At 49.9% G+C, this 21,568-nt stretch overlaps 2 protein-coding genes and 1 long non-coding RNA gene across 7 annotated transcripts in view; 1 reads left to right on the top strand and 2 right to left on the bottom strand.

Annotated features, from left to right (window-relative positions):
* LOC110361006 (uncharacterized) overlaps nucleotides 1–7,979 on the bottom strand; it is a 170,239-nt gene extending 162,260 nt beyond the window's left edge. For both annotated transcript variants that reach the window (XR_010466361.1, XR_010466362.1), the window contains exon 1: nucleotides 7,843–7,979. This is a non-coding gene — a long non-coding RNA (uncharacterized LOC110361006). The remainder of the gene's footprint in view (nucleotides 1–7,842) is intronic.
* KDM8 (lysine demethylase 8) lies at nucleotides 7,677–16,053 on the top strand. Of its 3 annotated transcripts, none has more exons than XM_065031115.1 (7): nucleotides 7,689–8,239; nucleotides 10,793–10,848; nucleotides 11,272–11,404; nucleotides 12,261–12,302; nucleotides 13,044–13,193; nucleotides 13,578–13,670; nucleotides 13,781–16,053. In XM_065031115.1, exons 1-7 carry the CDS (start codon nucleotides 7,748–7,750, stop codon nucleotides 13,943–13,945), a joined length of 1,131 nt encoding a protein of 376 aa, XP_064887187.1. In that variant the 5' UTR covers nucleotides 7,689–7,747; the 3' UTR covers nucleotides 13,946–16,053. The 3 variants fall into 3 exon arrangements, with proteins under 3 accessions (XP_064887188.1, XP_064887187.1, XP_064887186.1); XM_065031114.1 differs by having other exon boundaries at nucleotides 7,690–8,239; nucleotides 10,697–10,848; XM_065031116.1 differs by lacking the exons at nucleotides 13,044–13,193; nucleotides 13,578–13,670; nucleotides 13,781–16,053 and adding an exon at nucleotides 12,804–13,036 and having other exon boundaries at nucleotides 7,677–8,239; nucleotides 10,697–10,848.
* Nucleotides 14,434–21,460, bottom strand: NSMCE1 (NSE1 homolog, SMC5-SMC6 complex component). Of its 2 annotated transcripts, none has more exons than XM_005505700.4 (8): nucleotides 21,157–21,460; nucleotides 20,581–20,739; nucleotides 18,290–18,411; nucleotides 17,374–17,451; nucleotides 16,791–16,937; nucleotides 15,724–15,840; nucleotides 15,129–15,249; nucleotides 14,434–14,659 (listed from the first exon to the last, which is right to left on the bottom strand). In XM_005505700.4, exons 2-8 carry the CDS (start codon nucleotides 20,696–20,698, stop codon nucleotides 14,577–14,579), a joined length of 786 nt encoding a protein of 261 aa, XP_005505757.2. In that variant the 5' UTR covers nucleotides 20,699–20,739; nucleotides 21,157–21,460; the 3' UTR covers nucleotides 14,434–14,576. The 2 variants fall into 2 exon arrangements, with proteins under 2 accessions (XP_005505757.2, XP_064887196.1); XM_065031124.1 differs by having other exon boundaries at nucleotides 20,581–20,723.
* Between the last annotated feature and the right edge of the window lie 108 nt (nucleotides 21,461–21,568).

Below are 21,568 nucleotides of genomic sequence, written 5' to 3'. Positions count from 1 at the left end.
CATCAGTCAGATTGGAAACGCCGCCACTGTCCTGCTTCAACAGGGGACTTTATAGCTCGGGAAGCAAAGAGTCTAGTGACAAAGCAACTGGTCTGCTCAGTGACAGGAGTATATTGCCCCAGAACCAAAAGGATGGACATGTTGTGCACAGAAGAGGACAAACGCCAGGAGCCAAGGTGCACACTTCTCTGGGGCTGCTGTAGCCATCAACTCCTGAGGCAGGTATGGGACACAGCAATCTAAATGCAAACATGAGCAGATCACATGAATGGGAACAAGGGAGGATTTTAGCATTACACAAGTATGGGGAAAGATCAGAAAGAAAGTCATTGAGAGAATTTAAACGAGTTATGTTTCATTAAAGAGCCAGAATTCACCATAATGAGGCTGTGTCCGAAAGGTGCAATTCCACCTGGGAAGGTCATGGTCCAGCAGGTGCTGCCAGTAAGGCTGGTTCTGGAAAGCTCTTCAGCTTCTTCCCCTTACACAAGAGGAAAAAGCTACACCCATCATATCCAAAGCAGCTCTCAGGTGGCAAACTATGGCACATTGCAGAGATCATGTGTTTATAGTCCAATGATGTTTAAATCTTCTTCTCCTGTCTGCCACCCAGGGACATCTTTGCATTTTGCTTTTATTTATCACCGAAGCCTATTCTCATTCCAGCCCATAGAGGCTGGGGAATAGTGTTTCTTTATTTTTCATTCCAGAGGATTATTACTTATGTTGAACCCATTTGTCCCTAACAGAGATGTAAGATGTAGCTCCCTAGGAATTTAGATGTTATTTAAAGTTCTTTTCCAATATCCAATTTGTCTTTTGTTTATTTAGGGAGCTATTTCAGCAGGAACCTTGCTGTTGAGAGACGCCACAACCTGTTTACAGCGCTGTTCCTGAAGGCAGCCAGGAGCTGGGGAAGTCAGGTGGGCACCAACATTACAGATTAAAGATGTAATTACAACAGAGAATACAACATTAAATAAAAGCAAAAATAGCAAAGAGAAAGAAGGAAAAGGAAACATAAACTGGGAGAAATAAGCTGGTGCTCAGGACAATCCCAGTGCAGGGACTGGAGGAGGCACTTCCAGCCAGATATCACATCATTGCAGAGGAGCTCTCCCTGCACATCGTGATCGTGCATGTGGCTGCTGGCCAGGCTGGCATGTCACCGCTCCAGAGCTGCACGGGCGGCACAGTTCCTGTGACACCCAGGGCAGGAGGGCTCCGGGAGCACCTCCAGCGGGAGGGCTTGCACAGCTGCAGCAGAGCACGGGGCTGGTGACTCCCACAAACAGACACTGCAGTCCTGACTCTGCCGACTCTGCTCTGTGCAGACACACTGTGCAGCCCTCGGCGAGCCTCGTCACGCTCTCTGCTGTCAAAAGTGCTGGGTGACAATGGCACTCCGCACTGTCCCACAATAAAGTGATATCCTGATGGCTGTCTGGAGCTGCTCTGAGCCTGCCTGACAGGAGAAGAATGACTGAATTAAACCTTGCCACCAGGGATTCCTAGGCCACTCATAATACAGCTGACAGCCAAACATGCAGCGAGGAAAGGGACTGGACTCGGTTCGTACCAGGGGCTGAGCAGCCTCTTTCACATGGAACTTGGGAATAAGGCTCCTTGTCCAGAGAACCGCCCAAGTCCCTGTGCACAGCACCACGCTGCCCACCCGACCCTCCCTCCGCAGCACTCACTTGGCAGCACCAAAAAACTGCATTCCCCTTACCTGCTTCCAAACAAGGATTAAGAAGGTATGTCAATGCCCCAAACACAAAGTAGGTGCTAATTATTCCCGCTGTTGTTGGTTTCCCTTGGTCTCACTCTCTGATCATTTAATGGGAAGCAGATTATGCAATAATTGAATGTTGGAACCAGCAGACAGCCCCCCAGCAGGGGATACACATTATTTACCCATAAAAAATATTCCAAGGGTTATTACCATGTAAACTGTGATTAATTAAATTCATAGGAGTTATTTCTGAGGCATGTAGATGGGAAGATTCCTGCAGAGGAAAAGCTGGCGCGCAGGCTCCATCCTGACAGCATCACGGCCACGGAGTGAGAGGAAGCCCCGAACTCACCCCCACAGTGAGCAGCAAAGCGTGCAAAGGAGTGTGCACGTGGAGACTGGAGTCAATGTGTCAAACTTGGATAGCACAGACATGTACAAGCGGCCACATGAGTTCAAACCTAAAGTCCATTCAGCCCAATATCCTGCTTTTGGCCAACAGACCGCTGCTCTTCACTGCAGTGACCCAGAAAGTTCTCTTGCCCAAGGGCTCCAGCCTGCTTGAGCTATCGGGTTGCTCACAAACAAAAGGAGGATGCTCCTTCTCAGAATGTGCATGAGAATACACCCATTTCTGTTAATTCTACTCACCATGGCAAGTAAGTCCTCATTTCCAGAGCACAACGGGAGCACGACCTGCCTTTGCAGGCTGCCACGTGCTCCTGCCCTGGCCAGACTCTGTGCTCTGCGAGGAGCTTTGCTGCCACCGGCACCATCCAAGGTGGGAACGCAGCTGCTCAGGAAGAGTCAAAACCAAAATTCCACCCTATGTCAAGTGCAACAACTTGGAACTAGTGAGGAGGCAGCAGATCAGCAGGGGCTTCTGCCACTGCAGCGAGTGTCCATCCTCAGTCTGCCCGTCTGGAGAAAGAACAGAACGTGTCCGTGCGCAGCGGGACAGAGCGCGACGCTCAGGAGCTGCCCCTGGTTCCCGCACCGGCGCGCAGCTCCAGGTCTGTGACACGGCTGTGGACAGAACAGAGATGCTGGGCACCGTGGGCAGACTGAGAGGGCTGAGCTCCGTGTTTCTCTCCTGCATTTTCTCACAACCTCCAACATTGTGATAGTGACGCACAACACCAGAGAATATAATTGCTGTAGTGATTACTTACAGCCATTACATTAAGCTTGAAAATGTTCCTTTCAAATTGAACAATGTTTTTTCAAAGTCAACAGCTGGTTCACAGCTTGAAAGCAACAGTTAAGATAAATTAAATAAAAAGGGTAATAAAATCACAGACTAAATTTAATTTCTGAAGCACATGCAAACTCCAGCAAAGCCTTTAAAATATCTTTAAAAAATATCCACCGTCAATACAACCAACAATTATACTGTGCTCATTAATAAGAATGTGATGTATGAACACAAATAACTGTGTACACTTCTAAAGCTACTTAAAACTGAGCACAAAAATTCATGCAGCATTTATGGCCCTAGTCTGGGGGATAAATCAAACAGAAGTTTCAAGTGAGATTTGTAAATCTTGGGAGGAAGAACAAAAATGTTTATATACATATACATTCTTCCTCTTAAGGTACATAAATATATATAAAGTGTGGTTAATGAAAATGACACATCCCTACCCTGAGGATAAAAAGGTGATCTTGTGTGTACTCAAGATCAGCACGATTTCAGGAGCTTTTATCAGCTCTTGAAAGGCACACTGAAGTGACGTGCAAGACTCACATTTCCAGAGTGTACGACTTCATTTAAACGTCAAGAGACTCTTCTCTGGCCCGATCTTGTGTTTCCCATGGGGAGAACACTGCTCACAATCCCAGCGGCCTCCGCTTGGCTAGCAATGAGGTGCCGAAGCTCCAGTCGGCTTGGCTGATGCCAACGCACGCAGACAGGCCCTGGCTCCCTCCCACACTCTGTCAGAAGAGCTTTCCACCAACAGCACCGCTCCCAACAGCCCCACCAGCGAGCAAGCTGTCGCTGCCTCCATCCTCCATCCTGCTGATCTGCTGTTCAGCTCTTACATCCTATGGCACTTGAAAATGGCACAAGAATCAAGAATACATATTCCACCTTTTCTACGACAACTGGGTTTTTTTTACATATCAGAAAGGCTGTTTCTCATCAACGTGCAAAAGCAAAAAGAAATATGTCAAATCAGTCTTCCTCATAAATCTCTCCAGCAGGCAGATAGATTTGGTGTCCTGGTTTTACAACATGTGCATGAGACAGGTCTATTGCAACAGGGGGGTATATTCTCCAAGTTACACACCATTTTCCTTCCTTCCTCGCTGTTTGTCCCTTGCAAGCAGCAACAGGGACTACAACAGAAAGAAGAGATTACCCAGCCACTTGCTCTAGAAATCACTGGGACTACCTGTGTAGTAAAAACTGCACTAAGTACACATCCAAAAGAATGAGATGAATATGTAAAAGAGGATGTACCTCATTACTTTTAAGAAGAGGCATCTCTGTGAAGGTGGATTACACCAAATATTTTCCTGCACTTGGTGCACAAAAAGATTTTGGCAGGCACCCAGGACAAGAGGACGTGTTGGCACATTTTCATCTGATTCACTCTCCTGCATTTATCTCCCAAAAAGGCCAGAAGGTTCACCTTCCTTCTGCCGCCCGAGGAGAGACACAGACACACACTCTGAGCAATTTATTCCACTTGCCTGCCTGCCCTAAGTATCCCGTCCCCAGCTGGGATGGATCCCTCTTTCTCAACTCGAGAGAGCTCAGGGGATCTGCTTAGGCCGGGTTTCCAGAGGAATCCAGCCTAGCCTAAAATTAGATCTCCTACTCAGGGTCCAGCTGAGACAGCACAGTACTTACTGCCACCAAGATTTTCTTAGATTTGTTGAGGAGAGTTTTTGTTTCTTTTAATGTTGAAGGAGCCATCTGAATGTGTTTGCAAACATGGAGATTCAAGCTGATATATATAAAAGAAAAACACTAAATTTTTTAAATAGTCTAAATTATATAATTTCCATCCAGCAAAGGTAACTAAGGCTACGTAAGTAAGCAATACTATGTCTCTGTTGCATCTCAGCACTGACACGCAAGTCCCTAATGGTTGTTATATAACGTTTTTGGAAAAGTAAGAGTTTTCCAGTGATTTCTGAAAGTAGCAGCGGGTGTGCTGTTATAGCCCGCTCCAGCAAGAACACTGTGTGTCCTACACACACTGCAATGAAATGCATTCCAAAGTGCCACGCAAAATGTCACCTTATCTCGCTTGAAGTTATTCCATCTAGTAATATCAGAGAAATTATGACAATATGTTGTTCTACATGAAAGTACATGACAGCACTATTTGTGAGACCTGGCAGCTGCCACTCTCGGCAGAGCAGATGGCAGTGATAAAACCACAACGCAGGGAACAGGTTGATAAAGACGTATCCGTCATTACACTTTTGCTGTACAATTACACTCAGCTCCAAGACACAATCCAAATGCACGGCTGTGTCACTCTCGAGCAGGAAGACCTTGCTTATCTGAGGAAAATAACTCTTGTCTAACAATTAATTCTGTACATATTATTAATCAGAACCATTCATCTCCTGTTCACAGTAGATGAAAAAGCAGCCAGGAAAGACATCCAAAGTCTTTAAAGTCTTATGTGTTCATGCTTTTGTTCTTGCAGAGAGAGAGACAACCATTCATCCCCTGTAATGGAAAATCGAAGCCAGCATGATAACAAACACTCTCACGGCAATCAGCAATTTACACTGCCATCTAAGGAGCAGAGGGCATGTTACCCCCCATTTTCATAGCCCTAAAACTGGCTATACTATTACATTTAAATCTTGAATGGTTTACTGTGCAAGCCTACATTATATCCTGATACAATTTCAAAAAAATGAGTTAGTTTAGGAAAAAAAGAAATTTTCATTTAGGAAACAAGTAATCTAAAAAGCAGCAGAAGTACTGAGGAATCAGCCCCCCGCCCGTGGTAACCCCAGAGCGCCAGGCTGCCAACAGGGACACGAGCTGGGTGGCAGCAGGAGCTGGGAAGTCTCTGGTGCTGCCCAGGAAACCACCTGGCTAAGGACACCCCTCATACACGAACCAGCAAGGGCCCAGTCCCACAGGGGCTTGGGACAGGGAGTCCCACAGCCGTTTCCTCGCAGCCGATCCCGTTCTGCCTGGGTAGGGGAGCGGTGACCGACGGCAGCCCCAGAGCTGTGCCGTGTGTTCAGCTCTAACAAAAACCCCAAACTCAACCTGTCTGACACCATTTTGCCCATCAGCAATGCAAGTAATTTACAGGTCCCTGCTCGGGTTTATGTGTGTGGGGCAGCTGCCTAGTTTTCATTACTTCTGGCCTTGGCTCCCACACTCCTTCACAGATCAAATAAGTGCTTTCCCTATCCGCTAACTCCAACAGCTGGTTATTACTCACCAGGCTCCTGCTACGCTCGCCTGGGGAAGCATCATAAATAAATGTGTACAAGCAAGCAGCTGCTGTCATTTAAAAAGTTGATCCACCTATTAAAAATGTCCTATGTAGGACTCAGGTGGTGAACCACTGAGCATGTGTCTTGGTGACGTTTTAATAAAATCCAAAAAAAATCGCAGGACTTTGTTCATCAATTCAAATTAGCAAATGAGGAAAGAGTGTTATAAAAGAGAATATTACTACAAATAAAGCATTGAATTCCAAACAGGGCAAACACCTGCTCTTTCCAATGAAGACAAAGGCAAGGTGAAATGCAGAGGGTTTTTTTTTATATTGGGTGTAACTAATCACCTTTCCACCAGTGGCAGACAAGGTAACATCAAGTAATTGTGGGTCCTGGAATCTATGACTGTCAACAGAAGAGAGAAATACAGATGGTTTATCAGACTTTATTATCTCTCTTAATTGTGTGCCTGTTTGTTTGGGTTTTCTTAATAGGTAATTTCTTTCTGAATGTCAGTGCTAGGAGGAAGTGAGCTGCCTGGGGCGTATTTTTAAAATACACAGAATATAAAAGAACAAAAAGTGCTTTGCAGACTACACTGCAGAAAGCAGCAGGGAAAGTTCTGAACACATCATCTCTGGGGTATTAATGCCATGATGAGCTTTATCAGCTTCACTGTATGTGAAGAACCAACTGGAGTTTGATGTTACGTTTTGGGTATTCAGGGAGGTTCAGTGTTTCTCTCTGAGCGCACTCTGGAGGACAATGTAAGGTCCCAGACAGGCTTTCTTTCCAATATTTAAGATCAACATTGATTACAGTATCTTCCCATCTTCAAGAAGTCGTCTAGTTGTTAATATTACAGCTGTCTCATTTTCTGAACAGACAGATTTCCACCGTGAAAACAGCTGTCCTCCTCATACCACCACTGCGTGGTTAATACATAAGCTACAGTAGAAAAAACTACATTGGATTTATAAGTTTCCCTTTAATGCAAACAGCAGCATCAATCATACAATTACTAAAGTCCAGGTCAAGACCCCAAATGACACTATCTAGACCGAGTTTTGGTAACATTCCAGTGCTCATGGAGGCCTGGGCTTCACGGAGCATTTAACCCAGCAAAACCCAGCAATGTCACCAAGAGGAACGGCTGCGCTTCCCTCACCGTGAACCCTCCCGTCCCCTCGCTACGTCTGTAACAGCATGAACCGCTACGTGATGAACCAGGGGTGAGACCGACCTGACCCAAACTAACCTGGGAAAACTAACCCGGCACCGGCTGCAGCAGCCGAGACACGCGATCGTGAACCTGCGTTCTGAGAACCGCGGCGGAGAGCAGCGCAAAGGCTGCAGCCGCCGGCAGCAACCGGGGACGTGCGAGCATGTGCGCGAAGTGACGCCACCGCCCCGCTCCGCGCCGGGCACCGGAGACCCCGCGGCGCGGGGAGCGCGGGGAGCGCGGCGCCGCCTCCCCCTCAGTACGCGACGCCAACGCCGTTTCCGCAGCCGCGGGGGCGGAGCTGCCCGAGCGGCCGGTGCCGCCCAGCGCCGCCCCGAGCAGGCCCAGCAGCCCGCGCTGCCATGGCGGCGCCCGGCGCGGCGGGAGGACCGGCCGCAGACGCCGCGCTCTGGGCAGAGGTGCGGGCGCTGCTGCCCGGCTGCGAGGAGGGGCTGACCTTGGCGCTGAGCGGCGAGGTGGAGGACTGCGTGCTGCCGCTGCTGCGGCGGGCCCGCGGGCTGCTCTACAGCGCGGGCCGGCCCCGCGGGGAGGCGGCGGAGGCGCTGCGGCGCCTGGGCGACGTCCTGCGCGACTACTCGTGGGAGAAGCTGAACGCGGGCCCGTGGCGGGAGGTCAGCAAGGCCTGGCGGCAGGTGTACGCCTACGGCTGCCTGTTCGGGGCGCTGGCCGAGGTGGCCGCGGGCCGCCCGCTGCCGCGCGCCGTGCGCCTGTGCGACCTGGGGCTGCTGATGGGCGCGGCCGTGCTGGACAACGCGCTCGCGCGCCTGGTGCGCGTGCTGCAGCCGCACCTGCCCCGCGCGGAGCGGCGCGAGGCGGCCGCGGGCAGCGCTGAGGTACGAGCGCGAGACCCCCCGCAGCGCGCGCGATTTCCCCCCTCCCCGTTCCCCCGCCGGCGCCTCCTGCTGTGCTGGTCCCGACCCCCAGCGCCCCGCGTGCCGCGCGTGTCCGCTCCACCGCCCCCCGGTTCCCTGTCCCTGCGCCCCCCGGTTCCCTGTCCCTCCGGCCCCCCGGTTCCCTGTCCCTCCGGCCCCCCGGTTCCCTGTCCCTCCGGCCCCCCGGTTCCCTGTCCCTCCGGCCCCCCGGTTCCCTGTCCCTCCGGCCCCCCGGTTCCCTGTCCCTCCGGCCCCCCGGTTCCCTGTCCCTCCGGCCCCCCGGTTCCCTGTCCCTCCGGCCCCCCGGTTCCCTGTCCCTCCGGCCCCCCGGTTCCCTGTCCCTCCGGCCCCCCGGTTCCCTGTCCCTCCGGCCCCCCGGTTCCCTGTCCCTCCGGCCCCCCGGTTCCCTGTCCCTCCGGCCCCCCGGTTCCCTGTCCCTCCGGCCCCCCGGTTCCCTGTCCCTCCGGCCCCCCGGTTCCCTGTCCCTCCGGCCCCCCGGTTCCCTGTCCCTCCGGCCCCCCGGTTCCCTGTCCCTCCGGCCCCCCGGTTCCCTGTCCCTCCGGCCCCCCGGTTCCCTGTCCCTCCGGCCCCCCGGTTCCCTGTCCCTCCGGCCCCCCGGTTCCCTGTCCCTCCGGCCCCCCGGTTCCCTGTCCCTCCGGCCCCCCGGTTCCCTGTCCCTCCGGCCCCCCGGTTCCCTGTCCCTCCGGCCCCCCGGTTCCCTGTCCCTCCGGCCCCCCGGTTCCCTGTCCCTCCGGCCCCCCGGTTCCCTGTCCCTCCGGCCCCCCGGTTCCCTGTCCCTCCGGCCCCCCGGTTCCCTGTCCCTCCGGCCCCCCGGTTCCCTGTCCCTCCGGCCCCCCGGTTCCCTGTCGCTGCGCCCCCCGGTTCCCTGTCCCTCCGGCCCCCCGGTTCCCTGTCCCTCCGGCCCCCCGGTTCCCTGTCCCTCCGGCCCCCCGGTTCCCTGTCCCTCCGGCCCCCCGGTTCCCTGTCCCTCCGGCCCCCCGGTTCCCTGTCCCTCCGGCCCCCCGGTTCCCTGTCCCTCCGGCCCCCCGGTTCCCTGTCCCTCCGGCCCCCCGGTTCCCTGTCCCTCCGGCCCCCCGGTTCCCTGTCCCTCCGGCCCCCCGGTTCCCTGTCCCTCCGGCCCCCCGGTTCCCTGTCCCTCCGGCCCCCCGGTTCCCTGTCCCTCCGGCCCCCCGGTTCCCTGTCCCTCCGGCCCCCCGGTTCCCTGTCCCTCCGGCCCCCCGGTTCCCTGTCCCTCCGGCCCCCCGGTTCCCTGTCCCTCCGGCCCCCCGGTTCCCTGTCCCTCCGGCCCCCCGGTTCCCTGTCCCTCCGGCCCCCCGGTTCCCTGTCCCTCCGGCCCCCCGGTTCCCTGTCCCTCCGGCCCCCCGGTTCCCTGTCCCTCCGGCCCCCCGGTTCCCTGTCCCTCCGGCCCCCCGGTTCCCTGTCCCTCCGGCCCCCCGGTTCCCTGTCCCTCCGGCCCCCCGGTTCCCTGTCCCTCCGGCCCCCCGGTTCCCTGTCCCTCCGGCCCCCCGGTTCCCTGTCCCTCCGGCCCCCCGGTTCCCTGTCCCTCCGGCCCCCCGGTTCCCTGTCCCTCCGGCCCCCCGGTTCCCTGTCCCTCCGGCCCCCCGGTTCCCTGTCCCTCCGGCCCCCCGGTTCCCTGTCCCTCCGGCCCCCCGGTTCCCTGTCCCTCCGGCCCCCCGGTTCCCTGTCCCTCCGGCCCCCCGGTTCCCTGTCCCTCCGGCCCCCCGGTTCCCTGTCCCTCCGGCCCCCCGGTTCCCTGTCCCTCCGGCCCCCCGGTTCCCTGTCCCTCCGGCCCCCCGGTTCCCTGTCCCTCCGGCCCCCCGGTTCCCTGTCCCTCCGGCCCCCCGGTTCCCTGTCCCTCCGGCCCCCCGGTTCCCTGTCCCTCCGGCCCCCCGGTTCCCTGTCCCTCCGGCCCCCCGGTTCCCTGTCCCTCCGGCCCCCCGGTTCCCTGTCCCTCCGGCCCCCCGGTTCCCTGTCCCTCCGGCCCCCCGGTTCCCTGTCCCTCCGGCCCCCCGGTTCCCTGTCCCTCCGGCCCCCCGGTTCCCTGTCCCTCCGGCCCCCCGGTTCCCTGTCCCTCCGGCCCCCCGGTTCCCTGTCCCTCCGGCCCCCCGGTTCCCTGTCCCTCCGGCCCCCCGGTTCCCTGTCCCTCCGGCCCCCCGGTTCCCTGTCCCTCCGGCCCCCCGGTTCCCTGTCCCTCCGGCCCCCCGGTTCCCTGTCGCTGCGCCCCCCGGTTCCCTGTCGCTGCGCCCCCCGGTTCCCTGTCCCTCCGGCCCCCCGGTTCCCTGTCGCTGCGCCCCCCGGTTCCCTGTCTCCCCGGCTCCGGGGGCGCAGGACAGCCAGGCCAGCGTGGAAGGCCGCGGAGGCTTGGGCAGCAGCTGCTGACCCAGGGTGTCTGTTCAGAGCGCCCGGGCTGACCCCGCACCAGGCCCAGTTGAGCTTCCACACCTTCGCTGCCCGTCGCTGGAGCATTTCAGAGACAACTATCTAATTCCACAGAAACCTGTGGTCTTGGAGGGGATTATTGACCACTGGCCGTGTATGAAGAAGTGGAGGTGAGAAATAAGAGTTTGTTCCCTGTCCTACTTAAGGCCAAGGATCCTTTTCTGCAGATTTGATCTAGCATTAATGATAAAAAGATACAACATTTTTCTTGGCAAACATGGCAGCAGAAAGGTTAGCGATCCCTAGGCAAGAGAGACTAATGGCTTAAATCTCCTGAGCTCCTAAGGAAATAGTTAACTGAAGTACACCAGGTTTTTAAATAAAAAAGACGGCTGTGGTATAATATACACGCAGACTTGACTGCTCCCTTCCTTGCTGCTTGCATCCTCCTAATTCTGTCTCTGGTTGGTTGGTTTTAGAGAGAACAGAATCTTATGGTAGTAGAGTTTTAGATTCATTTTGATCGGTTGCCTTACATTCAAAATTAGGAAGAAGAGCAGTATAAAAAGGTAATGGAACTTTCTTTATTTCAGTGTGGACTATTTTTGTCAAGTCGCAGGGTGCCGCACAGTTCCGGTGGAATTGGGTGCCCGATACACAGATGAGGAGTGGTCTCAGAAGCTCATGACTGTTGGTGACTTCATCGACCGCTATATCGTGAACAAGGTCTGTTACTCATTTTGTTTCATTTCCGAATACAGCAGTGTGTTACTGGTACAGGATTTCTGCTTAGGACAGACATGCTTAGAGGTGATGTCAAGGGAGGGAGTATGCTCTAAGCACAGCTCTGAATTTAAAGGTTTGATGTATTTCAAGATCTGAAGCTACAAATAGTTATTGCAGCCATAGCTAAGTTTCATCTTCCTATATAATCAAATGTACAGCAGCTGGAGAAGCAAAAGCCTGAATGGTGGAATCTAATGATAAGGGATCCTTAGCCAGTGGTTTTATTCCTCTCAGTTATTAAACTGCTTAGTGAGGTCTGGGGTCAAGATCCAAATTCACATGCCATCAGGTAAAACAATTAGAAGTTGATGAGCAGTTGAATGTCCTTTTGCTTTCACAGCCAAGTACCTGAAGCCCTCGTTTCTGTGCCTGGTGTTCAGGCAGGAGGGACCGTGTGCTGCTGCACCCTGGTCTGTGGTGCAGCCTGGAGGAGAACGTTGAGACACTTGAGGAGTGGTGGAACTGTCTGTGTCCCTGCGGGTCTGGCTGTGACCATGCAGGGCCTTGTCACAGGATCCACACCAGAACTGTCCACTCTCCTACAGTTATAGCGAGGCTTCTTGCAGTAACTTGAGCTAGATAACTGGTTGATTGTGGGGGTATATTGACATTCCCACAATTTCAGTGTAGCTGTAAGTGCCTATTTCAGAAGACCCCTTACGCTAGTCAGCTGTTGAAACAATTCTAGTACTCTGAAACAGGACATTGGAAATGAATGTTACCTGTAAGTAAAATAGCTGAGAAGTCTTACTGTATGTCACTGTGCATTTGTTTTCTTTCTCTGCTGTAATTTCAGAACAGTCTAGGATACCTCGCCCAGCACCAGCTTTTTGATCAGGTAAAACAGTGTTTTTATCTTTCTGCAGTCAAGTGTTCTTTTTGTAGCACGAGTCCTCTCAGGATGTCAGCTCTACATGGAAGGGCATGCAGGGAATTCACAGTATTTCATAGATTTCTGTTTCCACAATTTGAAGAGCAAAGGGAGGGGTTTGTTCCATTTGACTGAAGGCAGAGAAACAAAACCCATTTAGGGCTGAAGAAATTCAGTCTCTGTGCTGTTTTGCTACGATGTAGCACATGCTTACAGGGATATCACCTGGAAAGCAGCATTTCCCCAAAGAATATATAAGTCAGGGAAGAGATTTAGACAAGAAACAGCCTTCAGTGGTGGTATGTTCACCCTGTTCTGGAATGTCATTACAGTTACTAGAGATTAGGTTGATGGGAGACATACAAAGGAATCTCACAGAGGAACAAGCTTGGTGTGTAAAAGATCAGCTGCTCCTTTTCCATGAACTGGAAACCTTATTCTTGGGTGTTTCTCTGGTTTCTACTAAAGCACAGGGTCTCTGAAGCAAGAGAACTCCCTTGCTTTCTCCCACCTCTCCATCCAGCAGAATCTACTGCTAGGACAGAAAGTGCAAGAACATTTCCTGCAGTTCAGCTACTTCTCTCCTGCCTTGGCTGGCCAAGCAGGTCATTTGTTTTGTGTTAAGCCTTGTTCATCTGTCCTATGAATTGCGTACCTTTGGCAAGTCAGAACGTACCCTTTTTAATGTTTATTTTTTTATGGGAATAGATCCCAGAGCTGAAAGAGGACATCGGTATCCCTGACTACTGCTGCCTGGGGGAAGGGGAAGAAGACGACATCACCATCAATGCTTGGTTTGGTCCAGAGGGCACGATCTCGCCTCTTCATCAGGATCCCCAGCAGAATTTTTTAGCCCAGGTCTGTACTCTACTTACTCCGCACATGCCATTAATGCTATAACCAGGAAAAATGCTTATAGTGTGTGAGACAAGGGTAGCAGACAACTCGATGAAGAAGGACAGAGAATATGCAAATAGTATTTTGCTATTTTGCATTTGTCACTCCTGCAACTTAATGCTCACAGGCATTTCCTGGTATTTCACATCTGCTCCAAGGGAACAGGTACTTGAATTCCAATAGTCTGATTTAACTTTTTCCTATAGCAGTGTCTGTTTATTACTAACAAAGACGATGTTTCTTGCAATCAGCTATATTTCACTGTTAAATGCCAGCTGTGACCCGCAGTTTCCAGTAATGTGCAGGTTAATGACAGATGGAAAATATTTGTTGTAATATATACAGGTATTTGGAAGAAAGTATATCCGTCTGTATTCACCACAAGATTCAGAAAACCTGTATCCACATGAAAGCCAAATTCTTCACAACACCAGTCAGGTAAATAGTCACCTGAAATTTTAGTATCAGTAATGTTGTTTTATCAAATCATATTTGTATGTAAGTAAGAGTAAAGACATTGTACTGATGATTGTTTTGGTTTTTTATAGGTTGATGTGGAAGATCCTGACTTAGATAAGTTTCCCAATTTCAGAAAGGCTGCATTTCAATCCTGTATTCTGATGCCTGGACAGGTTCTGTTTATTCCAGTTAAATACTGGCACTATGTACGATCACTTGATATCAGCTTCTCTGTCAGTTTCTGGTGGTCATAGCTCTGACACACACACAAAGTCTGTTAGCATTGCAGTAGGAATTAAAAATGAGAGAAAGTACCACCTGGCATCTTCTCACAAGAGCATTCTTTTTAAGCAGGAGACTGTTCTTCCCTGTGCAGTGGTTAGAGGTGAATTAAAAAACAAAACCAAAAAACCACCACTCTTGCTTGAGCACGGTGAAAGACTTCTGCCTAAAGCAGGGACGAAACGCAAGCAGCAGTGCCAGCTGAACATGTTCAGACTCCAGCCAGCCCGCTCTGGGAGGAGAGCTGCAGTTGTGCAACTGAAACTACAAACAGGGGACATGTTGCCAAGAAAGGCTCTTCAAGAGCTCACCTGCACAGATCAGCTTGCAGCACTGGCTGGAAACATTTGCATCTTTTGTACCCAAACATGCCCCGGAGGTCCCAACCCAAGAATATGGGGAACTACGTACACAAAACAGCCTCCCAGAAAGTTGTGCAGGTGTGACTGTGAAGAAGAACTGGAAGGTCAAGCATAGTTTTATTGTAAGATTCTTAAAACTTCAGGAAAGAAGAAGTACACTGAACAGTGCACTGTTACTAATGAATACAATACAGTCTGGCTGTTCTGCATGAGTGTGGAATGTCACTGGGAGCAAGTTTTCCTAGCATCGTCTGCTGCTGAGAACAAAGCTCTTCTCTGCTCTCCCTGCTTTTGATGGTGACTGGGAGTCTATCCGACTCATACCTGCAAAGAAAACAAAAGGAAAGTTAAGGAATGACATGCAAAAAAAGGATTATATTTTATAACCTCCAGATTTTTAAAATGCTTTATATATTCCTGTGTTCCTGTTCAGAATGTCCAATTTCCCTGGCTAAATAGAGGAATTCCAAAGAGACTCTGCTCTTCTTAGGAGTTCAGTATTTCCAGAAGTTGTTGTGTCATGTTTTGTATCTGTCCCCTACCTGCCCTCCCAACCTCCGCACTTTAATGTCAGAAACAACGTGCACACGATCTGTAAGTGACCGTAAGGCAAAATCCTCATACTTTCATGGCTCAGTGTTGCCCATATATGGTTTACTGTCTGAAATACACAACTGAAGTCAGAAATAACTGATATTCAGCTACATTCATAAACAATACAGGCAGTGCCACTGAATATCACAGTCTGTTCTCTAGTTTTATCACACTCTATTGAAAATGGGTTGCGTTGTACCTGGAATGTCACAAGACCAGCAGTCATTGCAGTGCGGACAGCGTGGGTCAGTCTGAGCTCTGAAGCACTTCCTGACACAAGGTAAATGCATTCGAATTCCGCAGGAGTCACATACTTGGCTCTGAAATCAGAAGTGTTGATTAAAAAAAAATAGATATTATTCTACCCTGCCCTTCAGTTTAACCTAAAATTGTTACAAAGGGCAGCAAGATATGCAGTGCTGTATTCCATAGGATGGTTCACAAAGTACAGTTGGTGGATACTTAAACGTCAAAGCTGGTAAATTATAAAAGGAGGCATTTTCCTCAAAACTAGGAAATAACTATTTCCCTATATGATCAACTAACATTCCTCGTTGCCCAAGTTCACTGTCTCCATGTTTACACTTGGAGATGCTGCTCCAAGACAAGTTTCATTCCAAAGATGGAAGATAAAATACCTACGCAGGAAAAAAAAGCGATTTTCTTTGTATACATGGGCACCATTACCAGATTACATTACCAGAATTTTTCAGTGCCAGCCTAATATTGCAAACTGCAGCCATGCCCACCTGAGTGCATCGACAGACACCTGCTGAGGTAATAGAACATGTTACCTGGATGGCAAGGCTGTGACAGATGTAGCATTTTCTTGCCATGTCTTGGTAGTTGCTGAGAATGTATTGTTCCATCTCAATTATGCAGCGAGTATGCAGAGTATATTCTCCATTTCTCTGAGGAAACAAGTGGCAAGACAAGGAATTCCTCTTAATTCCTTTTACCTTTTTTGACTTTTCTAACCAACTGCTAGTAGGCATTTGACATCTGCTTTTCTCTGCCATTGTGAAACTAACATGCTGACACTGATGTAATGCAAAGCGAAAATACTTTTGAAATAGCATAATTAATATGTTTAGAGGATAAGAATAAAGATGTCAGACCTTTAACAGAGATCTAGTCCCTGGAAGGCACAGATGAGCAAGCACGCTCCCTGTAACAAAGACACGTGGTTTTGAGACCCTCCATTTGCACGTAAGTGGAAGTTCTACTGGCTTTCAGCAAGATCTAGGCATTTGCTGTGTGAAGTATCTCTGAAAATATCTGCTAAATCACTCTAATGTGTGTAAATGTGTGGCAGCAGGTTAGAGATCTATGATGTGATGAATCCAGGAGAAAATGGACTGAGGTCTCACTTGTCTTGGCAAGTAACTGCTGTGTTCATGTGGTAAACTGATCTCAGTTTCTCCCTGATGAAGGAGATTTAACAATGTGCACAGTGGCCCATGCAGCTGGTACAAGAGCTTTTAACATGTTTGGCCTCACCACTTTTTGGGATATTGTAAATGTAACTCCCAGCATAATCTCCCTGAAGAGTGTTGCCAGCTCCGGTTTGCCAGCTGCTGTGGACACAGGACATCTGTACGACATGGTGCAGGGCTCTACACGCAGCTCCAGCACGAGAAACACATCATGTTGTCCTGTACAGACCCACCCAAGGACTCTGTCCTTGTACATGTATTACCTTTTCTGCCAAAATCTCTGGAGCAGCAATACGCACAGGCCCCACAAAACCTTTTTTGCCATCATTGATTAAAGACCAGCTCCAGTTTCAGCCATCACATCCATAGGGAAATAATACCTGGACCCATTAAAATATGAACACTTGAAAAGACACAGCAGTTACCTCAGAGAGCCACTTATCCTCCGCAAAAACTTTCAACACTTGTTCCGCTTCTTTTTTCTTCATTTTCTTTGTCTTAAGTTGATCAGCCAAGTTTAAAATATCCGTAGAAGAGGCAAAGCCATTTTCTGATGATATTATTAGGTCCATCTACAGAAAGAAACATTTTCAACTATTAACACATGCAATTAGATAGACACGCCTTGTAGTAACTTGCAGCTTTTTTCAGCATCCATACGTATGAGATACGCTACAGTATATGGCACCAGAACTGTAGAACAAAGGCCAAGAGATGGAACAATCACTGTTGACAATCACAGTTTTAATCTTTGCCAAGAAAACATTTCCACAAATAGCACTGCACAGTCTGCCTAAATGAAGCTGCATTCGGGGACCCCTGAGCACACCTGGTGGGGACAGTTCTGTTTATCTGCTCTTTTTTTCTTGTATCTTCTATTTGAGATAAACTTGGGTAAGATGGCAACTAGTTCCTGACCCACATCTCCATTCACATCCATTTCCATTCAGTTTAGGATGGCACCCTCACAAATAATGTGATTTACTAATTAATAACTGACATACTTACTGTTTTTCTGAACAATTCTAATTCATTTTCTGTATAGTCAGAAGCCATTTTAGTTATTTCAGTTTCTGCCAAATTCACCTACAAAAAATAAAAATTAAAAAAAAAAAAAAATCAACATATCTTTGTATTTCTACACCATAAATTGTAGAAGGTCCTTGGCGTAAAGAATTCACCATCTCACAATTAGCAGGAACACCACTTCTTTCAGTGGCATGAAGGGTTCCTAAAGATGGCACGTGGGTTCATCCTTTACACCCCCGACCTCCCAGCCACATTTCTCCACAGCTGCCCCTGAACAACCCAACCCGCCCAGGACTAACACACTTCTGTATGGCACAGCCAACGTGTTACACCGGGGTACGGTCTGGATAAGAGCAGTACCTATGTTATAAAGCATATTCGTATTTCACTGTGAAAAACAGTAACTGATATTTTGTATTATTGTGCATGCTACTGCTATATATTATTAGTTCAACTTAACCTTTCTGGGATGTTTTGCCAGTTAAAAGCAGCAGCTCATGTCAGAATACCTCCTGTGTGGTCGTTTGAAATTAGTATCTAACCTTCCCACTCTTATAGAGCATCTAGGGAAACTTTCTATAGGCCATTCTTTAGCAACCCTTTTATGCTGGGTTGATTTTTGAGTAAAAGAAAAAGAAAACTAATGTTGGAGGCCTCCCTGTGTTTTCTAGTTTAAAAATTCACCTTGAGAGAGAAAGTCTCCTGTGAAAAATACATCTTGCTTTGGCACTGAAGCAAGGTTTACGCTCAATGACTGAGGCGCTGCTGTAGGTCCCGTCTCCAGGGAGCAGGGCTGTCATGGTTTGTCCTCCCGCTTCCCTGCTCACAAGCAGCTGCCCCGGGACAGTGGGACAGCCCCGCACAGACCCACGGTGTCTGCACATCACGTACTCACCAGCACATAGTGTGCCTTCCCATCACCCTCCGACAGCCCCTTCCGGATCTGCATGAACAAAGGCTGCAGGTGGCTGTTAATAGTACTGACAAAATCATCCAGTTTATCATGCACATAGTACACTGAAAATAGATAAGAAAAAGCACATACACAAGAAAACCAAATTATGACACATCAGGCAGATCTTTTTATGTTTTATCTGCTGAGATTGTTTTCCTAGGAAAAGAGTTAAAAATCAGTGAGGCAGCATTAGAAAGTGCATTCATTGGCTGCTACCCTAGGGCACTGCTTTGGAGCATTTTCTTTAGAGCAAATAGGAAACAGCAAACAGTAAATAAACGGAACACAAATATTTTGGGGGTTTGTGGGGTTTGTTTTGTTGTGTTGGTTTGGTTGGTTGGGGTCTGTTTGCTTGTTTTCCTAAATTTAAACAAACTCTTCAGTTCTGTGTGTAAGCAGACAGAAGCGCACCATGAGAACAGCAGGGTCCCTGCAGAGCGGGTGACAAGATCCAAGAGCACTGCAAGCCCACCAGGGCACGGCTTCCAGAGCCGGCAAAGGCAACGTGATGCGGAGCGCTGGAGGAAGCGCAGCCCCTCCCGCAGAGCCTCCATCCCACCTCACCAGAGTGCTGCCTCAGCACCCTGCCACAGCACGGCACAGAAACCGCCAAAGAGCATTGCTCCGCGCGTCCACAACAGCCCGCGCTGCAGAACTGTGTGATCTCACCGCGCACACCCTGCTGATCCTCCCCAGCCCCTTGTCTGCCCGTGCTCTGTGATTCGCTTCACTGTCTGCACAAAAACACCCAGTCTGAAGAGCCAAGAGCCATGTTTGCTTTTTCTAGTTTTGCCACGTTTGAGGCACTACAAAGCAAAATGTCAAAACAAGCGTACAGTGGATTTTTGTGTTGTTTTGCAATGCAAACACTTCTCTGGTAACATAAAACACAGACTTCAAACAGATGGTTATCTGCAAATTCCACCACAGATAAGAAAAATTCCCCTAAGCTCTCGCTGAACTTTGCACACAAGATACAACCATAATGAGCACTCTGGGTCACACACGGGAGCAGCTGCCGGGGCTTCTCCTAGAATCCTAAATACCAAAAGACATACAAAACATGTAAAGCAAAAACGCTTGTCTTTTCTATGAATCCCTGTTTCTCATATATAATTTATTTAGTGGGTCTTTCAATGGCCAAGCACAAAATACATTATGCTTAAGAAATTGGTATAACTATAGACCAAAATCAACACTCTTTTTCTTCCGAGTTCAGCTACCAAGCCAGTTCAATAAAATACAAAACACGGACAAAAGCCGATCAGATCCAATCCATGTTAATGAACAGTTAATCAACACACTCCTTCCGTACATCCAAATAGGCAGGAAAAGGGTAGTTTTCTCTCATTCTTCCATTTTCTAAACATCCTTCCATATATGGATTGTATCAGGCATTTTTCTAATGAACTTTGCTGTAACTTAATATATGATTACATTTTATAATTACATTACAAACATTACCTAATACAGTCCTTCAGTAAATGCGGCCATTGTTTTGAAAGGCAACCTGACTTCATCCCTTCCAATTATCCTTAGGTTCGTCAAAAATACACCAAAAGAAAATACATCTGTGTTATCTGTTAACCTTCTGGCCTTGAAGAATGTAGCAGAGGAAACATTTGTGAATGACCATGTCTTTGGAAAATGAAATGCTGGTCATGAAAATGCCTAATATTGTTTTATTTAAATACTCGTCAAGTTAAGATGTGCTGAATCCAGGAAAAAACAGATAAGCTTGGAACTCCACCAAGGGCTAGAGAGCACATGAATCTCAATATATGACTTGACTTCATTTGACACAGCTTTTCTACCCTTTTGTATTCAAGGAAACCTATGTCATAGATAGGAGATAGCCTTGGCATGTAATGCCGACAACCAGCGGGAAAAAGGAATTAATTCATATAAGCTAGTTTTAGTAACACTGATCACATTTGAAAATTATTGTTCAGATTGCACTTAGCATTATTAAGATACGTTTGAAGAAACTACATCAAAAGAACATCTTTGCTAAAATAAAAAGTGCTCTGTATGGGTGTGACCTGATTAAAACTTAGTTTCCTCACTGCTGTGTTATCTTATATTTTAGGAAAGAGAGAGAACACTCACATCATTGAAGTTTTTCAACTTTTTCTTAGATGGTGTATGCGTTTCAGAAATCTAATTATTTGTAAGCTGCACCAGGAAAAAAAAGTCCATCTCTCTACTTTTGCTCCGAAAGAGAGACGCACCTTTATGGATCTCACAGCAGCGCCTGTGTAATTTCCTCGCCTCGGATCCTTCCATTATTCCATGAGACATCAGGACCTGCAGGAACCGCCGATGAGCGTCCGTCATCTGAGCTGCCATCGCTGTCCCCACCAGGCTCCGAACGCTGCAAGGGGCGCGAGCTGGGATCAACGCACATGTGCACGCAAATTAAAAATACACAGTCCAAGCATACACAGGATTTCCATTAAACCTTCTAGCACTGAATCAGGACAGAAAAGCAGATCTCTGGGGTTGTTCTCAGAACACTCTGACTAACTCCAAGGTTCTAGGATGCAAAATAAAGTCCAACTGATTTTAGCTACAGAGCACAACAATGTAGCATCGTGCTATCGTTCCCACAGCAGAACAGAACTGGTGTGTGTGCCCAACACGCACCGCTCAGCTCCGTTAACACCCCGCACCTCATGACTTGTCTAATCAGAGCGTGACTTCAGTCAGAAAATACTGCCCTACGTGTTCCGAGGAACATCGGAACCAAGCAAAAGCACCTCAAGAAATCCCCTGACCGCCGCAGCCCCAAACCGTCAACAGCTCACAGGAAAAAAGGAGCTTCCAGGTTCCCGCGCCCCCGCGCAGGGGCCGAACCCCGCACCGGGCGGTGCGCTGGAGTGCCCGGGTCCGCGCTGCCGCGTCCGCGCTGCCGCTCTCCGCACGATCTCGCAGCGGGTCCGTTCCGCCCAGCGGCCGTCCGGGCCCCGCTCGGCGCCCCCGGCCCCGCTTCCCGGGCCGCCTCACCCGCCGGCCTCCGGGGGCCGCGCTCGGCAGCTCGGCGATCGCTGCCACCGCCTGGTATCGATGCGCTCAGCAGCGCCCGCCCCGGCGGTTAGGCCGTGCGCCGTTCCGAGGGGGCGGGGCCGGGGCCGCCTGCCGAGCGCCCCGGTGCGGGGCCCGGCCGCTCCGCGGGGGAGCGCTGCGGCGCGGACCGGCCCGACCGGGACACACGGGCCC

The sequence above is a fragment of the Columba livia genome, chromosome 15, assembly GCF_036013475.1.
Source record: "Columba livia isolate bColLiv1 breed racing homer chromosome 15, bColLiv1.pat.W.v2, whole genome shotgun sequence".
Classification (NCBI taxonomy): Eukaryota; Metazoa; Chordata; class Aves; order Columbiformes; family Columbidae; genus Columba; species Columba livia.
This window is presented reverse-complemented; position numbering and strand designations above follow the sequence as displayed.